At 41.5% G+C, this 17798-nt stretch overlaps 1 protein-coding gene across 1 annotated transcript; it reads left to right on the top strand.

The window, feature by feature from the left end:
- The first annotated feature begins 2531 nt into the window (after window positions 1–2531).
- LOC145859581 (uncharacterized) lies at window positions 2532–17307 on the top strand. Its single transcript, XM_082959554.1, has 3 exons — window positions 2532–2537; window positions 6312–6483; window positions 14875–17307. Exons 1-3 carry the CDS (start codon window positions 2532–2534, stop codon window positions 15462–15464), a joined length of 768 nt encoding a protein of 255 aa, XP_082815680.1. The 3' UTR covers window positions 15465–17307.
- Window positions 17308–17798: the final 491 nt, after the last annotated feature.

Here is a 17798-nt window from a genome sequence, read left to right as displayed (position 1 = left end):
TCAAGTTATGAGGGAGCGTGCAATTGGCATGCTGACTGCAGGAATGTCCACCAGAGCTGTTGCCAGAGAATGTAATGTTAATTTTTCTACCATAAGCCGCCTCCAATATGTAACCACGTCAACCCAGGACTTCCACCTCATGTTAGGGTTAGGCTCCCGAGTGGCGCAGCAGTCTAAGGCACTGCATCTCAGCGCAAGAGGCATCACTGCAGTCCCTGGTTTGAATCCAGGCCTCATCACATCCAGCCGTGATTGGGAGTCCCATAGGGTGGCGCACAATTGGCTGGGGTAGGCCGTCATTGTAAATAACAATTTGTTCTTAACTGACTTGCATAGTTAAATAAAATGTACATAAAAAATGATAGTGCTTGGCCTCATGTTGCAAGGATATGTACACAATTCCTGAATGCTGAAAATGTCCCAGTTCTTACATAGCCTGCTTACTCACCAGACATGTCACCGATTGAGCATGTTTGGGATATTCTGGATCTATGTGTACGACAGCGTGTTCCAGTTCCCATCAATATCCAGTGACGTTGCACAGCTATTGAATGGGACAACATTCCACAGGCCACAATGAACAGCCTGATCAACTCTATGCGAAAGAGATGTGTCATGCTGCATGAGACAAATGGTGGTCACACCAGATACTAACTGGTTTTCTGATCCACGCCCCTACTAAGGTATCTGTGACCAACAGATGCATATCTGTATTCCCAGTTATATGTCATCCATAGATTAGGGCCTAATGAACTGTAATTCAGTAAAATCTTTACAATTGTTGCATTGTCATGGCTCACATAAACACCATCATCCCAGAAACCCTAGACCCACTCCAATTTGCATCCCGCCCAAACAGATCCACTGATGATGCAATCTTAATCACACTCCACACTGCTCTTTCCCACCTGGACAAAAGGAACACCTATGTGAGAATGCTGTTCATTGACTACAGCTCAGTGTTCAACACCATAGTGCCCACAAAGCTCATCACTAAGCTAAGTACCATGGGACTAAACACCTCGCTCTGCAACTGGATCCTGGACTTCCTGATGGGCTGCCCCCAGGTGGTAAGGGTAGGTAACAACACATGCAGATATGGTTACAGTGCTAATCCTCAACACTGGGGCCCCTCGGGGGTGCGTGTTTAGTCCCCTCCTGTAATCCCTGTTCACCCATGGCTGCGTGGCCAAACACGACTCACAGTGGTAGGCCTGATCACCGACAATAATGAGAAAGCCTATAGGGAGGAGTTCAGAGACCTGGCACTGTAGTGCCAGGACAACAACCTCTCCACCAATGTGAGCAAGACAAAGGAGCTGATCGTGGACTACAGGAAAAGGCGGGCCAAACAGGCCCCCATTAACATCGATGGGGCTGTAGTGGAGCGGGTCGAGAACTTCAAGTTCTTCGGTGTCCACATCATCAACAAACTATCATGGTCCTAGTACACCAACACAGTCGTGAAGAGGGTACGACAACACCTTTTCCCCCTCAGGAGACTGAAAAGATTTGGCATGGGTCCCCAGATCCTCAAAAAGTTCTACAGCTGCACCATCGAGAGCATACTGACCGGTTGCATCACAGCCTGGTATGGCAACTGCTCGGCATCTGACCACAAGGCGCTACAGTAGGTAGTGAGTACGACCCAGTACATCACTGGAGCCAAGCTTCCTACCATCCAGGACCTATATACTAGGCGGTGTGAGAGGAAGGCCCAGGCTCCCAAGTCATAGACTGTTCCCTCTGCTACTGCAAGGCAAGCGGTACTGGAGCGCCAGGTCTCGGACCAAAAGGCTCCTTAACAGCTTCTACCCCCAAGCCATTAGACTGCTGAACAACAAATAAAAGGGCCACCTGGACTATTTACATTGACCACCCCCCCACCCCCTCCCTCCCTCCCATTTGTTTTTTTCTGCTGCTACTCTCTGTTTATTATCTATGAATAGTCACTTTACAAATTACCTCGACTAGCCTGTACTCCAGCACATTGACTCGGTACCGGTGTCCCCTGAGTATAGTCTCATTATAGTACATTTCTTGTGTTACTTTTTGATTGAATTTAGAAATTCATTTTAACTTTAGTTTATTTAGTAACTATTTTAACTCTATTTCTTGAACTGCATTGTTGGTTAAGTGCTTGTAAGTAAGCATTTCACATGCGCTGAATACCTGTTGTATTCAGCGCATGTGACAAATAACATTTGATTTGATTTGTTGCGTTTATATTTATGTTCAGTGTAATTTTACGACCTTGCTATGTATCAATATTGACAAGGGTTGAAATTGGTTATGATTATGACCGTGGATGCATTTCAATCTCTCAAAATTATACGCATGATGCATGATATGATTCCAACAGATGTAAATAACAAGTATTGCATATCTAGCTTCAGCTAGCCTGCTACGTTTACTTGCAAACAGTGAGGAGAAACAATAATACACCAATTTACTGTTGTAAATCTCTAAAACTGAAGCTGGTTTTACTATATATTACTGTATAAATATTTGCCTAAGCATGCCTGATAGACATGGCTGTAGGTAGATCCTGTCTGCCTACCTACCTACATACAATTGTTAGTTCTGGTCACTGTGAAAAGGTTGAGGGTTATGCCATATTTGTTAGATATTGTTGTAAATGTAATCTCTGCACCTGTGCACATGTTTGCATGTTCAACTAGTCTACCTTAGTGTTGATGTTATGCTGGCACAGATCAAACTGTACAATAGAGTACAATTATATCGTTTTGTCTTACAAATGATACCATGTGGTGCCTGGGCTTCTTCCTATAGTGGATTCTAAATGTGGAATTACTTTGCCTGCGTGTCATTGTAGCAGCTGTATCCCTCTTGAGGGATTAGACATCTTTCTGGATTTCAAGCAGATGACTCACAAGGAGCTGAATGGCAGTTTGATAATGACAGCACTCCTCACAAAGCTTTACAAGTATTCCCTGTATTCCCTGAACGTACTGAAGTTTCTTACTGTTTCATCATGACAACCAGTTGTCTTACCTACAGATTGTTACACCAGATTATGTGATTTAACCAAAGATTTTTGGTATCCATCACTGGGAGTTACAAGATAGGTACTGTTTGGTGTAGCACAGAGAATTTTCGACCAACCTTAGCATTCGTCCTCGATTCGGGGAAACTGGAGTCACATAAAATGTCCGTGTCCAGTTGCAGTTTGAATTTAGAAAATCCTCCATTATTAAAATATACTTTTTTTGCTCCATGATGTAATACAACAATGTGTACACCGCCATCTTGTCTGTTTCTATAACAACACAGGTTGAGACCCAGATGCAGACACAGGAGGCAGATGGTTTGAGTCTCTGATATTTATTAAAATACAAATCAAATTTTATTGGTCACATACACATGGTTTGCAGATGTTATTGTGAGTGTAGTGAAATGCTTGTGGTTCTAGTTCCGACAGTGCAGCCATATCTAACAGCTCCACAACAACTACCTAATACACACAAATCTAAGTAAAGGAATAAGAATATATACATATAAATATATGAATGAGCAATGACAGAGAGGCATAGGCAAGATGCAATAGATGGTATAAAATACAGCATATAAATGCAAGATAAGTAAACATTATTAAAGTGGCATTATTAAATAATAATTTCAAGTCTGTATGTAGGCAGCAGCCTCTGTGTTAATTTAACAGTCTGATGGCCTTGAGATAGAAGCTGTTTTTCAGTCTTTTGGTCCCAGCTTTGATGCACCTGTACTGACCTCGCCTTCTGGATGGTAGCGGGGTGAACAGGCAGTGGCTTGGGTGGTTGTTGTCCTTGATGATCTTTTTGGCCTTCCTGTGACATCGGTTGATGTAGGTGTCCTGGAGGGATGCGTGTTGGTTTTAGGTGTCCAGTTTGATGATGCGTGTTGGTTTTAGGTGACAAGGTATAGTTAAAGATAATACAAAGAAAAAAACAACTGTTCTTATATATTTTTTTGTACCGTCATCTTTGAAATACAAGAGGAAGGCCATAATGTTTTATTTCAGCCCAGGTGAAATAGTGTATGTGCAAAGTTTAGACTGATCCAATGAACCATTGCATTTCTGTAAAAAATTGGTATCAAGACTGCCCAAATGTGCCTAATTTGTTTATTAACCTTTTCATACATGAGTTCCAAATATCTCTAACGGTCGCCCCAGAGTGAGTTTTTTTATGCACGTGATGTTAGAATGTTCTCTTCATTCCAGAATGTGATTGTTACGCAACAGTACATTTAATCCGTGCTGCCCTCAAACCAAGGCACGCAGCCTGTTTTTATTTATAGGCTGTTTTCAACTTGTCAATTTCAAATGATTTTCTAACAAGTTTTTATTTTCTAGTCCAACCTAAGTGTATGTAAACTTCCGACTTCAACTGTATATACAAAAAAACATAATGGGGATTGAAAATGATGCAGACAATTACATTGATGAAAGCTACAATATATCTGTAATATTAAAGCTGATCTACCCCCCCCCAAAAAAAACTAATGCTCTCTCAATATACACATCATTTTCTGACAAGCAAGCACTTTGATATGGTCATTTTCACATTTTCATAAATTCATAGAATGTTTGGGAATGGCGTATAATAAGGCATTTATCAAAATTCCATAGCACCTTGCGTTTGGACAATTAATAAACACTACAGTAAATAAAACCTAATAAAAACATCTGTCTTGTCCAGGACTGGAGTCTATGCAGACCGGTGTGCCATAGCCAATCAGAGCTAGAGTAGACTTATATGCAAATAAGCCATTTGCCACACAGGCCTGCCATCATTGAAGATTGATCGAAAAGATCCATATTTATTTCATGGTGGTTCTACATCAGTGCTTTCCAACCCTGTTCCTGGAGAGCTTACCGTCCTGTATGTTTTCACTCCAACCCTAATCTAGCATACTTGATTCTAATAATTAGCTGGTTGATAAACTGAACCAGGTTAGTTGCAACTGGGGTGGCAGCAAAAACTTACCGGAAGGTAGCGCTTACTCAGGAAGCCCAATTCTGGTCTTTTCCCCACTAATTGGTCTTAATCACATCAGATCTTTTTCAGAACTGATTTGATTGGTCAAAAGACCAATTAGTGAAAAAAAGATCAGAATTTGTCTGCCTGGGTAAACGCAGCCATAGTGCTTTATCCAGCTTCGGTACACTGGTAATGGTTTTTGGCATGGTGGTTTGGGGAAGCTGAGACTATTTGTGCTTGTGGCGAATGGTCTTGTCTTGTCTGTGGTGAACAGCCAGCTGGATAAGACTGCCAAAAGTGGTGTAGGGCTTCCTCTTGCAAAATATTTGCTGGTGCTGGTTGTGGTGTTAGCATTTGACATTTGTAGAAGGGAGTTAGGGCAACATGCCTTTATTGGTAAAGGTGTTAAACTAACAAGGTGAATGGGCTCGGGGGCTAAAGAAGACGTGAAAGGTCTTAGGAGGGCAGTTCTTACACAGTATGAATTGTTGTGTATGGGAGATTGGGGAGAACAACAATACTGTACATTTACTGTCTAAGCACAACCAATATCCACTTCCTCTTCTCAAGTACTGTCTGTAAACCTCCTCCAGCCCATTGACTTGGACAGATCAATCTTGTCAATAGTAGCCCTTTGCAGGGGATGTTTTGTAGACATGTCTTTGTGTTGTGTTTTGAGAATCTGCAGAAAGGAGAATGAGGTGGTTGTGTCATTACTGTTGTAGTCTTGATTTTATACCTTTCAGTGTCCCTTGCTGGTTTCTGTCCCACAATCTTGTGCTTGTCAAATTTTATTGGCCACATACACATGGTTAGCAGATGTTAATACGAGTGTAGCGAAATGCTTGTGCTTCTAGTTCCGACCATGCAGTAATATCTAACAAGTAATCTAACAATTTCACAACAACTACCTTTTACACACAAGTGTAAAGGAATAAACAAGAATATGTACATATAAATATATGGATGAGCGATGGCCGAGCGGCATAGGCAAGGTGCAATAAATGGTAGAAGGTAGAGTATATACATATGAGATGAATAATGTTAGATATGTTAACACTATTAAAGTGGCATTGTTTAAAGTGACTAGTGATCCATTTATTAAAGTGGCCAGTAATATGAGTCTCTATGTAGGCAGCAGCCTCTCTGAGTTAATGATTGCTGTTGAGCAGTCTGATGGCCTTGAGATAGAAGCTGTTTTTCAGTCTTTCGGTCCCAGCTTTGATGCACCTGTACTGACCTGTACTAATCTCTGATGTCTCTCTGGAAGGCAACCCATGCTCTAATTTTGTCTACCTTGTTGTCAAGAGACTAGACATTGGCGAGTAGTATACTCAGAGGCGGTGTGCGCGCCTACGGAGCCTTACCAGGAGGCCGCTACGTCTGCCTCTTCTGCGGCGATGTTGTTTTGGGTTGGCTTCTGGGATTAGATCCACTGTCCTGGGTGGTGGTCCGAACAAAGATCTGCTTTGGGGAAGTCGTATTCCTGGTTGTAATGTTGGTAAGTTGACGTCGCTCTTATACTCAATAGTTCTTCACGGTTGTATTTAATAACACTTAAGATTTTCTGGGCTAACAACGTAAGAAATAATACATAAAAAAACAAAATACTGCATAGTTTCCTAAGGACTTGAAGCGAGGTAACCATCTCTGTCGGCACCATCTTTACTAACGAACCATAGACCATTTATACTCATTCATCATTACTACCAACACACAGAGTGAGTTAGCTATATCGACAATTCCATTTTTAGTAACAGTGTTTTCCAGACAAGGGTGGAATAGATGTCTACCAGATTGAGCTACTCTTATTTGCTAACATTAACTAGCTGATGTTAGCTAACGTAAGTCAAGATAGAATGAACAAACAAACATGTTAACTCTGCAGAAGGTATCTACCAGTCTAGCACTGACTACCATGGCATAGACGAAATTGATTGACAGTGTGTAAACCAAAAAAGATAGCTTATATGATTTAGCTGATGGCTTTCAGAGTTCAGTACAGGACTATAACGTTAGCTAACTAAACTAATAGGGCCTGAGGGAGAGGTAACTGTCATGGGGTTAGTATACACACACACACACACACACACACACATACACACACACACACACACACAATAGATCCTTTTTAAGAGGGGAGGGTCACTTCCTTAGTGAAAGGCTTGTGCGTGCCCCCCCCACCTTCCCCACCCCTACCCCACCCCCAGTCTGGGTGTCGATATGTGTCCGCCTGGGTTTGTTTGAGTCCCTGTCATGTCACGTACAGTCTGTTGTGTGGCTGCATTTGTCCTTGCCTCAGGCCCAATGTGTCCAAGACAAGCGTTTTGTTTGACTTCAGCCATCTTTGGTTGGAGACCACATATACTGTTTATCTGAGGAGTGCTTGGTCAACAGTTCTGCTCCGTATAAGGCCTGGATTTTAAGAGTTCAATAATATATTGGGCAAAGGACTGGGAGCGGACATATCCAGGCTTGTAGTGTTTAGTTCTCATGCTACAGTCAAGAGAATCTGAAGGGGATTTCGAAGACGAACGAGTGAGTCAACTATCGTAGACTGTCTTGTGGTGTCTGTCAATGGACCCTGTCACCGTATCAAACTGGGGGTACAAATAGTATTTGTTTTATTTCAAACTTCAGCTGCGCTTCATTGAGCTTGCCTGGCGCAATGGAACCAATGGTAGGGTTGCACAATAGCAAACTACAGCCATCTATGCAGACCATTCCAGACAAATGTCATCAAACTTTCAACATATTCAAATAAAAACAATACTATTTGAATCCAGGAGGTGTGCGCCATCCGTATCTCATCCTCACATTTGGACATTATGACTGGATCATGTTAAACTGAATGTGTTTTTTGCACGTTCATGGTTTGTCTTGGTTTGTGTCCCAAATGGCACCCTATTCCCTACATAGTGCACTATTCTTTTTTATCAGAGCTCTGTGTACCCTGGTCAAAGGTAGTGCACTATAAAGGGAATAACGTTCCATTTGGGATGCAGCCCTGCAGTGCGTATGGGATTAGTGTGTGTGTGCAGGCTTCTTCATTCATCAAGCCAATTTTAAGTGTCCTCAGTGAACCCATCAGCTCAGAAAATGGCTATGTGCACAGTGTGTGCACAGTCAGCATTCCCCTCCAATGAGCAGGCTGGTGGAACATTTTACACCATGAGCAGCAAACGCAAACAAGAACCGCTGTTGGTTTAGAGGATGTTATACTTGGATTGTGCATCTAAAATGATCCAAAGGTGATTCATAATATTTATAGAATGAATCTTGATCCAGAAGAAAATCCAGAGTAAGAAATACAGTAGATTACATGGTTTATTCCCATGCTAAATAAATAATGTGAACACTGATATATAATTTACATATTTAAAACTGTATATTTAGGGCTGTCAGACACTGTACCTGTATACAGTATATACAGATACACTAGTTAAAAAGTTCCCTTAGTTTAGCCTGTGTCACAATGTGTGGAGAGCTCCGTGGCAGCACGTACAATTGCAAACCATGGCAAATGGAAACTTTTATAGCAGAGCTGTTTATCATTGACAATCTCAATACTTCTGTCTACATACCTTGAAGGACGCTAACAGATACCCTATATTTCAGTCTTTTAAAGTGAAGACACAATTCTGTTCTATGCACTATAAATCAATGAAGTACATGTACATTTACCTTCTCAAATATATCAGATTTTGAACTAAACCCCATGATGTATTTAAAAAGCATTTTTATGGTAGTGAAAATACATGGATTATGCAAGAGTGTGTTGTGTTGGAACTCAGGGCAAATTACGTACTTGTCTCTTTCAGTGAGTGTCACCCAGACCAACACTGTGGGTCTATCACAAGCCTGCCCTTCCCCTAAGCCCAAAGTAACTCTTCAGAACACAGAATGAAACACAACACAGAGATGGCTTCACCTAGAGGACCCAAGTTTGTAAATATACGGTGTAGTCATATCCTTGAAGGGCTTTTGTTTGAACATTGTTACACTTAAAACGTGTCTGCTTGAAACCTCAGTGAGCAACCCTTGAATTTAGAAAAACATTAAAAAATCTAAATAATAATAGACGAAAAACCCATTGCAGGAGAGTCGGGATACGACTTTGTGCTACTCTTTCAGAAGCCCAGCTTCCATCCCCTGGGCGCACATTGATGTCATTGTCAAACATTGTTCGCACTACCCCCCACCATCACACATCCCCCTCCATCACACATCCCCTCCTGCCCCCCACTTTCTCTATCAGCACACACGCCTCGGGCACTGCAGGCGAGACTTGTAAGGATTAATTAACCAATTAGGAGAACAGCCCTTGAGACACGTTGGGGGCATCCTCTTCGTCATCACCCCGACACTGAGGGGCAGACCTCAATTAGGCCATTCTGGGGACTCCAGGAGAGAGAGAGAGACAGAGAGAGAGAAGGAGAGATATATAGATAGATAGATAGATAGAGAGAGAGAGAGAGAGAGAGAGAGAGAGAGAGAGAGAGATAATAATGTGTGCACTCCCTTGAGTGAGTAACCTTTTAATTGAATTATCATTAGTCCTGATGTCGATTCCTGTTTCGGGGTCTTTTAGCCCCCTTACCCCCGGATGCTGGCGGAACGAAACGCCAGCCCACTCGGTGCTGCTTGATTAGGCTGATAAAGAGGGGAGCAGATGTACCCCCCTCCGTCCCTTCTTCCCTCTTTTCTTTAATTACTGCTCATAGTTCATACTGCAGGCGACTAACTGACAGTCTGTCTGCATACCTATGGGCAGCATCTCTCCCACACTGACTTTGGGAGGAGACTTCCCTCTCTTTGGGATGAGAAACTTTAGAGTAAGGGCATGTGTGTGTGTGTGTGTGTGTGTGTGTTTGTGTGTGTGTGTGTGTGTGTGTGTGTGTGTGTGTGTGTGTGTGTGTGTGTGTGTGTGTGTGTGTGTGTGTGTGTGTGTGTGTGTGTGTGTGTGTGTGTGTGTGTGTGTGTGTGTGTGTGTGTGTGTGTTCGTGAGAGAGAGATGAATAAAGATAAAGAGAGAGAAAAAGCAATTGAAAGAATTCCAGGCATGTTTATAAATCATGTATAATCACATTCCATAATCATATCATTGTATATTAAAGTGGACATGCTCCCAAATTGCCCACTGCACTTGCTGCACTACGAATCAGCCAGTCAGTCATTTGAGATTGACGGATGACTCATTGCCGGCCGATTGTGGCATGTATTCCCAGTGTCAGCGGTTAAAAGCTGGGCCTGAAACAGCAGGGGAACTGGAGAGAGAGAGAGAGAGGCAGAGACAAGATGGGTCCTCACACACACACTGTCGCCCCTGCTCGCATGGCCAACGTATCACAGCGCTGATCTACATGGCTATGCATTATGAGTAGGCAGGCTGAGATGTAAACCTCTCTAAATGATGGTACCTAACTTCTGGAGGCTAAACACACTTATCCCCAGGGGTTTTTATTTTAACAGACCTAACACAATGGCGGTTGAGCAGTAGACCGAGGGTGTGTGTCAGGAATATTTGTTCTATTTTCAATGCCGTTATTATGAGCACAATAGCTTGCGACGGAGCGAAAGGGCTGGGTTTTGATGAAAAAACAAGTTGTAAGAGGGCTTGGGGGGGGGGGGGGGGGTAGATTAGCTTTAATATTGCAGATAGATTGTAGCTTCCATCAATGTAATTGTCTGCATCATTTCCAATCCCCAATATACTTTTTTGTAAATATATACAGTACCAGTCAAAAGTTTGGAGACACCTACTCATTCAAGGGTTTTTCTTTATTTTGACTATTTTCTAGAAGAATAGTGAATACATCAATACTATGAAATAACACATATGGAATCATGTAGTAACCAGAAAAGTGTGAAACAAATCAAAATATATTTTAGATTTTAGAATCTTCAAAGTAGCCACCCCTTGCCTTGATGACAGCTTTGCACACTCTTGGCATTGTCTCAACCAGGTTCACCTGGAATGCTTTTCCAACAGTCTTGAAGGAGTTCCCACATATGCTGAGCACTTGTTGGCTGATTTTCCTTCACTCTGCGGTCCAACAAATCCCAAACCATCTCAATTGGGTTGAAGTCGGTTGATTGTGGAGGCTAGGTCATCTGATGCAGCACTCCATCACTTTCCTTTTTGGTCAATAGCCCTTACACAGCCTGGAGGTGTGTTGGGTCATTGTCCTGTTGAAAAACAAATTAAAGTCCCACTAAGCCCAAACCAGATGTGATGGTGTATTGCTGCAGAATGCTGTGGTAGCAGTGATTGTTTAAGTGTGCCTTGAATTCTAACTAAATTGGCGACAGTGTCATCAGCAAAGCACAGCCACACCATCACACCTCCTCCTCCATTCTTCACAGTGGGAACCACAGATGTGGAGATCATCCGTTCACTTACTCTGCGTCTCACAAAGACATGGCGGTTGGAACCAAAAATCTAAAATTTGGATTCATCAGACCAAAGGACAGATTTCCACCGGTCTAATGTCCATGGCTCGTGTTTCTTGGCCAAAGCAAGTCTTTTCTTCCTATTGGTGTCCTTCAGTGGTGTTTTCTTTGCAGCAATTCGCCCATGAAGGCCTGATTCACTCAGTCTCCTCTGAACAGTTGATGTTGATATGTGTCTGTTACTTTAACCTGTTTAGGATAGGGGGCAGTATTTTCACGGCCGGATAAAAAAAACGTACCCGAATTAATCTGGTTACTACTCCTGCCCAGAACCTAGAATATGCATATAATTCGTCGATTTGGATAGAAAACACTCTAAAGTTTCTAAAACTGTTTGAATGGTGTCTGTGAGTATAACAGAACTCATATGGCAGGCCAAAACCTGAGAAGATTCCATACAGGAAGTGCACTCTCTGACCATTTCTTGGCCTTCTATAGCCTCTTTATGGAAAATAGAGGATCTCTGCTGTAACGTGACATTTTCTAAGGCTCCCATAGGCTCTCAGAAGGCGCCAGAACGGGGAATGATGACTCTGCAGTCCCTGGGCGAAAAACAGTAGCGCATTTGGAAAGTGGACGATCTGAGAACAATGACACGGGAGCATAAAAATTGATTTTAAACAGCGTTTGACATGCTTCGAAGTACGGTAATGGCATATTTTGAATTTTTTTGTCACGATACGCGCCGGCGCGGCACCCTTCGGGTAGTGTCTTGAACGCAAGTACAAACGCAGCTATTTGGATATAACTATGGATTATTTGGAACCAAAACAACATTGGGTGTTGAAGTAGAAGTCCTGGGAGTGCATTCTGACGAAGAACAGCAAAGGTAATCCAATTTTTCTTATAGTAAATCTGAGTTTGGTGAGTGCCAAACTTGGTGGGTGTCAAAATAGCTAGCCATGATGGCCGGGCTATCTACTCAGAATATTGCAAAATGTGCTTTCACCGAAAAGCTATTTTAAAATCTGACATAGCGATTGCATAAAGGAGTTCTGTATCTATAATTCTTAAAATAATTGTTATGTTTTTTGTGAACGTTTATCGTGAGTAATTTAGTAAATTCACCGGAAGTTTCAGTGGGTATGCTAGTTCTGAACATCACATGCTAATGTAAAAAGCTGTTTTTTGATATAAATATGAACTTGATTGAACAAAACATGCATGTATTGTATAACATAATGTCCTAGGAGTGTCATCTGATGAAGATCATCAAAGGTTAGTGCTGCATTTAGCTGTGGTTTTGGTTTTTGTGACATTATATGCTAGCTTGAAAAATGGGTGTGTGATTATTTCTGGCTGGGTACTCTCCTGACATAATCTAATGTTTTGCTTTCGTTGTAAAGCCTTTTTGAAATCGGATAATGTGGTTAGATACAGGAGAGTCTTGTCTTTAAAATGGCGTAAAATAGTCATATGTTTGAAAAATGGAAGTTTGAGGATTTTTGAGGAGTTTGTAATGCGCGCCATGCCCTATCATTGGATATTGGCGAGGCGTTCCGCTAGCGGAACATCTAGATGTAAGAGGTTTTAACTCTGTGAAGCATTTATTTGGGAGGGAATTTCTGAGGTGCAGTAAACACTAATGAACTTATCTTCTGCAACAGAGGTAACTCTGGGTTTTTCTTTCCTGTTAGGGTCCTCATGAAAGCCAGTTTCTTCATAGCGCTTGATGTTTTTGAGAATGCACTTGAAGAAACGTTCAAAGTTCTTGTTCAAAGTTCTATGTTCCAGATAGACTGACCATCATGTCTTAAAGTAATGATGGACTGTCATTTCTCTTTGCTTATTTGAGCTGTTCCTGCCATAATATGGACTTGGTATTTTACCAAATAGGGCTATCTTCTGTATACCACCCCTACCTTGTCACAGCACAACTGATTGGCTCAAATGCATTCCACAAATTAACAATGCACTGCATTCCAGATATAAAATATATTTTGATTTGTTTAACACTTTTTTGGTTACTAAATGATTCCATATGTGTTATTTGAAAATGTTGATGTCTTCACTATTATTCTACAATGTAGACAATAGTAAAATAAAGAAAATCCTTGAATGAGTAGCTGTGTCCAAACTTTTGACTGGTACTGCATATATACACACATACATACAGTGCATTCGGAAAGTATTCAGACCCCTCATCAATCTACACACAATAAACCATAATGACAAAGCAAATTTTATTTTATTTTTTGCAAATGTATATTCAAATAATACTGATATCACATTTACATAAGTATTCAGACCCTTTACTCAGTACTTTGTTGAAGGATCTTTGGCAGAGATTACAGCCTCAAGTCTTTCTTGGGCATGACGCTACAAGCTTGGCACAGCTGTATTTGGGGAATTTCTCCCATTCCTCTCTGCAGATCATCTCAAGCTCTTTCAGATTGGATGGGGAGCGTTGCTGCACAGCTATGTTCAGGTCTTTTCAGAGATGTTCGATCGGGTTCAAGTCCGGGCTCTGGCTGGGCCACTCAAGGACATTCAGAGACTTGTCACGAAGCCACTCCTACGTCGTCTTGGCTCTGTGCTTAGGGTCGTTGTCCTGTTGGAAGGTGAAACTTAGCCCCAGTCTAAGGTCCAGAATGTTCTGGAGCAGGTTTTCATCAATTATCTCTATGTACTTTTCTCTGTTAATCTTTGCCTCGATTCTGACTAGTCTTCCAGTCCCTGCACTGAAAAACAGTAACCATCGGGATCTTGGTCACCTTGATGAAGGCCCTTTTCCCTGATTGCTCAGTTTGGCTGAGCGGCCAGCTCTTGGAAGAGTCTTGTTGGTTCCAAACTTTTTCCATTTAAGAATGATGGAGGCCACTGTGTTCTTGGGACCTTCAATGCTGCAGAATTTTTTTTGGTACCCTTCCCCAGATCTGTGCTTCTGCACAATCCTAGTTTGCTCTGACATGGAACTGTGGGACCTTGTATAGACAGGTGTGTGCTTTTCCAAATAATGTCCAATCAATTGAATTTACCACAGGTGGACTCAAATCAAGTTATAGAAACATCTCAAGGATGATCAATGGAAACAGGATGCACCTGAGCTCAATTTTGAGTCTCATAACAAAGGGTCTGAATAGTTAGGTAAATAAGGTATTTCTGTTTTTTATTTTTATACATTTACAAACATGTCTAAAAACCTGTTTTTGATTCGTCATTATGGGGTATTGTGTGTCGAGGATTTTTTATTTAATCAATTTTAGAATAAGGATGTAACGTAACAAAATTTGAAAAAATACTTTCCGAAAGCACTGTACATACACATACATACATATTGAATACAGATATATATCAATATACATACCTATACACATACATAAACATACATACACGGCTTCTATGGCTTAATACTGCATGCATTTGTCTCAAGTTCTGTAAGTTATTGACAATCTTTGCATTGCCCTCTTGTATTCCCTGTTCACCCACGACTACGTAGCTGTGCACGCCTCCAACACCATCATTAAGTTTGCCGACAACACAACGGTGGTAGGCCTGATCACCGACAACGATGAGACAGCCTATAGGGAGGAGGTCAAAGACCTGGCAGTGTGGTGCCATGAGAACAACCTCTCCCTCAATGTGGGCAAGAGAAAGGAGCTTATAGTGGACTACAGGAAACGGAGGGCTGAACAAGCCCACATTCACATCGACGGTGGTGTTGTGGAACAGGTCGAGAGCTTCAAGTTCCTCGGTGTCCACTTCACCAAGGACCTATCATGGTCCAGACACACCAAAACAGTCGTGAAGAGGTTACGACAATGCCTTAATATCCTCAAAAAGTTATACAGCTGCACCATCCGACTACAAGGCGCTACAGAGGGTAGTGTGTACGCCCCAGTACATCATGGGGCCGAACTCCCAGACATCCAGGAACTCTATACCAGGCGAAGTCAGAGGAAGGACCTAAAAATTGTCAAAGACTCCAGGCACCCAAGTCATAGACTGTTCTCTCTGCAAGGCAAGCAGTACCAGAGCACCAAGTCTGGGACCAAAAGGCACCTAAACAGCTTCTACCCCAAGCCATAAGACTGCTGAACAGTTAATCAAATGGCTACCCGAACAATTTACATTTACACCCTGCATTATTTATTAATAAATCTTAATTATTTTGCACTGACTCCCTTGCATTGGCTCTATGCACACTCAACTAGACTCTACCCATACACTCACACATACTACACTTACACTCCAACACACACACACACACACACACACACACACACACACACACACACACACACACACACACGCACACACACACACACACACACACACACACACACACACACACACACACACACACACACACACACACACACACACACACCCACACACACACACACACACTTTCACACACAAAACACACACATGCATATTGACACCACACACACACACACACTCACACACAAACTGTTGCTACTCTGTTTATTATATATCCTGATTGCCTAGTCACTTTTACCCCTACCCACATACTGTATTTCCTCAATTACCTCAACTACCTTGTACATCGATTCACTATTGGTACTCCTTGTATATAGCCTCGTTATTGTTTTTGATGTGTTACTACTTCCTTTTTTATTAAGTAAATATTTTTCTAACATGTTAACTCTGCATTGTTTGGAATGGGCTCATAAATAAGCATTTCACTGGAAAGTTATATTCAGCGTATGTGACCAGTAAAATTTGATTTGAAAAGCATGTAGGCCTATGTGAATTGTGAATAATGCAAAAGCTTGTAAGCAGAAGCCTCACAAGTAGAACATTTAGAATATTTTTAGGGACAGGCAACTTGGCTAATGAATGGCCAGGATAAGAGACACCAGACACATTGCTGTTGAACCAGCTTTCGTTATTGTTATAGTAGGGTAAGGGTAGCCTACTAAGGACTTGTTTTTTAAACAAATGAAATGGATTGTTACAGGAAAATAACTTAATTAAATGTTTCTAAATATCAGAGTCACCCGATTATCTTATCTCTTTCCATGATGGGCATATATATTATATGGTTTTCACGAACATCCAAAATAATAACAGGAGCTGGCTAAAATAATGTAATAGCCTACATAGATGTTAGGTATGCGTAACTGTCTGTAAGTGAGTCAGGCGCAGGAGAGCAGAATTTGGGTAGCAAACAGAGCCTTTTATTTTGGGAATAAAACACAAGGCATTAAGAACACTAAACACAATACGGGTTGACATAACCCAGCGCAAACCAGATTAACGTGCACATACATGAAACAACAAACAATTCCACAAACAGACATGGGGGGAACAGAGGGTTAAATACACGTCAAATAATTAGGGAATGTAAACGAGGTGTGTGGGAAAACAAGACAAAACAAATGGAAAAATGAAAAGTGGATCGGCGATGGCTAGAAGACCGGTGACATCGACCACCGAACCTCACCCGAACAAGGAGAGGAACCAACTTTGACGGAAGTCGTGACAATAGATAAAATGGGTATGTCCGCTCACTGTTTTGCTCCTGCCAATTTTTTAATAAAGCTTTGGTAATTAAGATGTATTTCAAAGTAGTCAATAGTCAACTTATTTCAGTCTACAGTACGTTTCGTTTCAGGGCTGGGTATTATTTGAATGTTACCACCCACCAGCATGGTATTGTTTATTAATCAGAAACAAAGTTATTCCTCTTCACCACTGAGATGAGCCAAACAGCCGTGGAGCAGATTAAAATAGGGGGAGCAAATGCATGTTAATCCATTGGATAATTTGTCAATTTTGTATTTTTTTTAGCTTGTCTATATAAAAACATATTACATACAGTATATATGAACATTTTATAAATGGTATAATTGTGTGATATGAAAGCAATTTGAAAATCTTTGCTCGTATTGGCGGTGCTTGGAAATTGTAGTGCTCGTTTTAATGAATAAACTTTTGTCAGTGTCGTACAGTATATTACATCACAGTATGTATTTGTTTGTGTTGTATAGTATATTATACAGTGATCAAGATGTTAGTTCAAGGACATTTTAGCTTATTGTTGGTCTAAAATGCTAAATTCTGTCATGTTTTAGGGAAGACCCAGATGCAGACAGTGTCGAAGTATCAAAAGTTTATTACTAGAACAGGGGCAGGCAAAACAACAGGTCAGTAATCCAGATCTGTCAAAAGGTACAGAACAGCAGGCAGGATCAGGGCAGGCAGTATAGTCAAAACCGGGAAAACTAGAAAACTGGAACTACAGAAAAAGACAGGAGCAAGGGGAAAAACGTTGGTAGGCTTGACGGACAAAACAAACTGGCAACAGACAAACAGAGAACACAGGTATAAATACACTGGGGATAATGGGAAATATTATGGGCAACACCTGAAGGGGGTGGAGACAAGCACAAAGAC

This window comes from Salmo salar, chromosome 12 (assembly GCF_965601325.2).
Source record: "Salmo salar chromosome 12, fSalSal1, whole genome shotgun sequence".
In the NCBI taxonomy this organism is placed as follows: domain Eukaryota; kingdom Metazoa; phylum Chordata; class Actinopteri; order Salmoniformes; family Salmonidae; genus Salmo; species Salmo salar.
The sequence above is the reverse complement of the archived record's forward strand: the minus strand, read 5'-3'. Positions and strand labels throughout refer to the sequence as shown.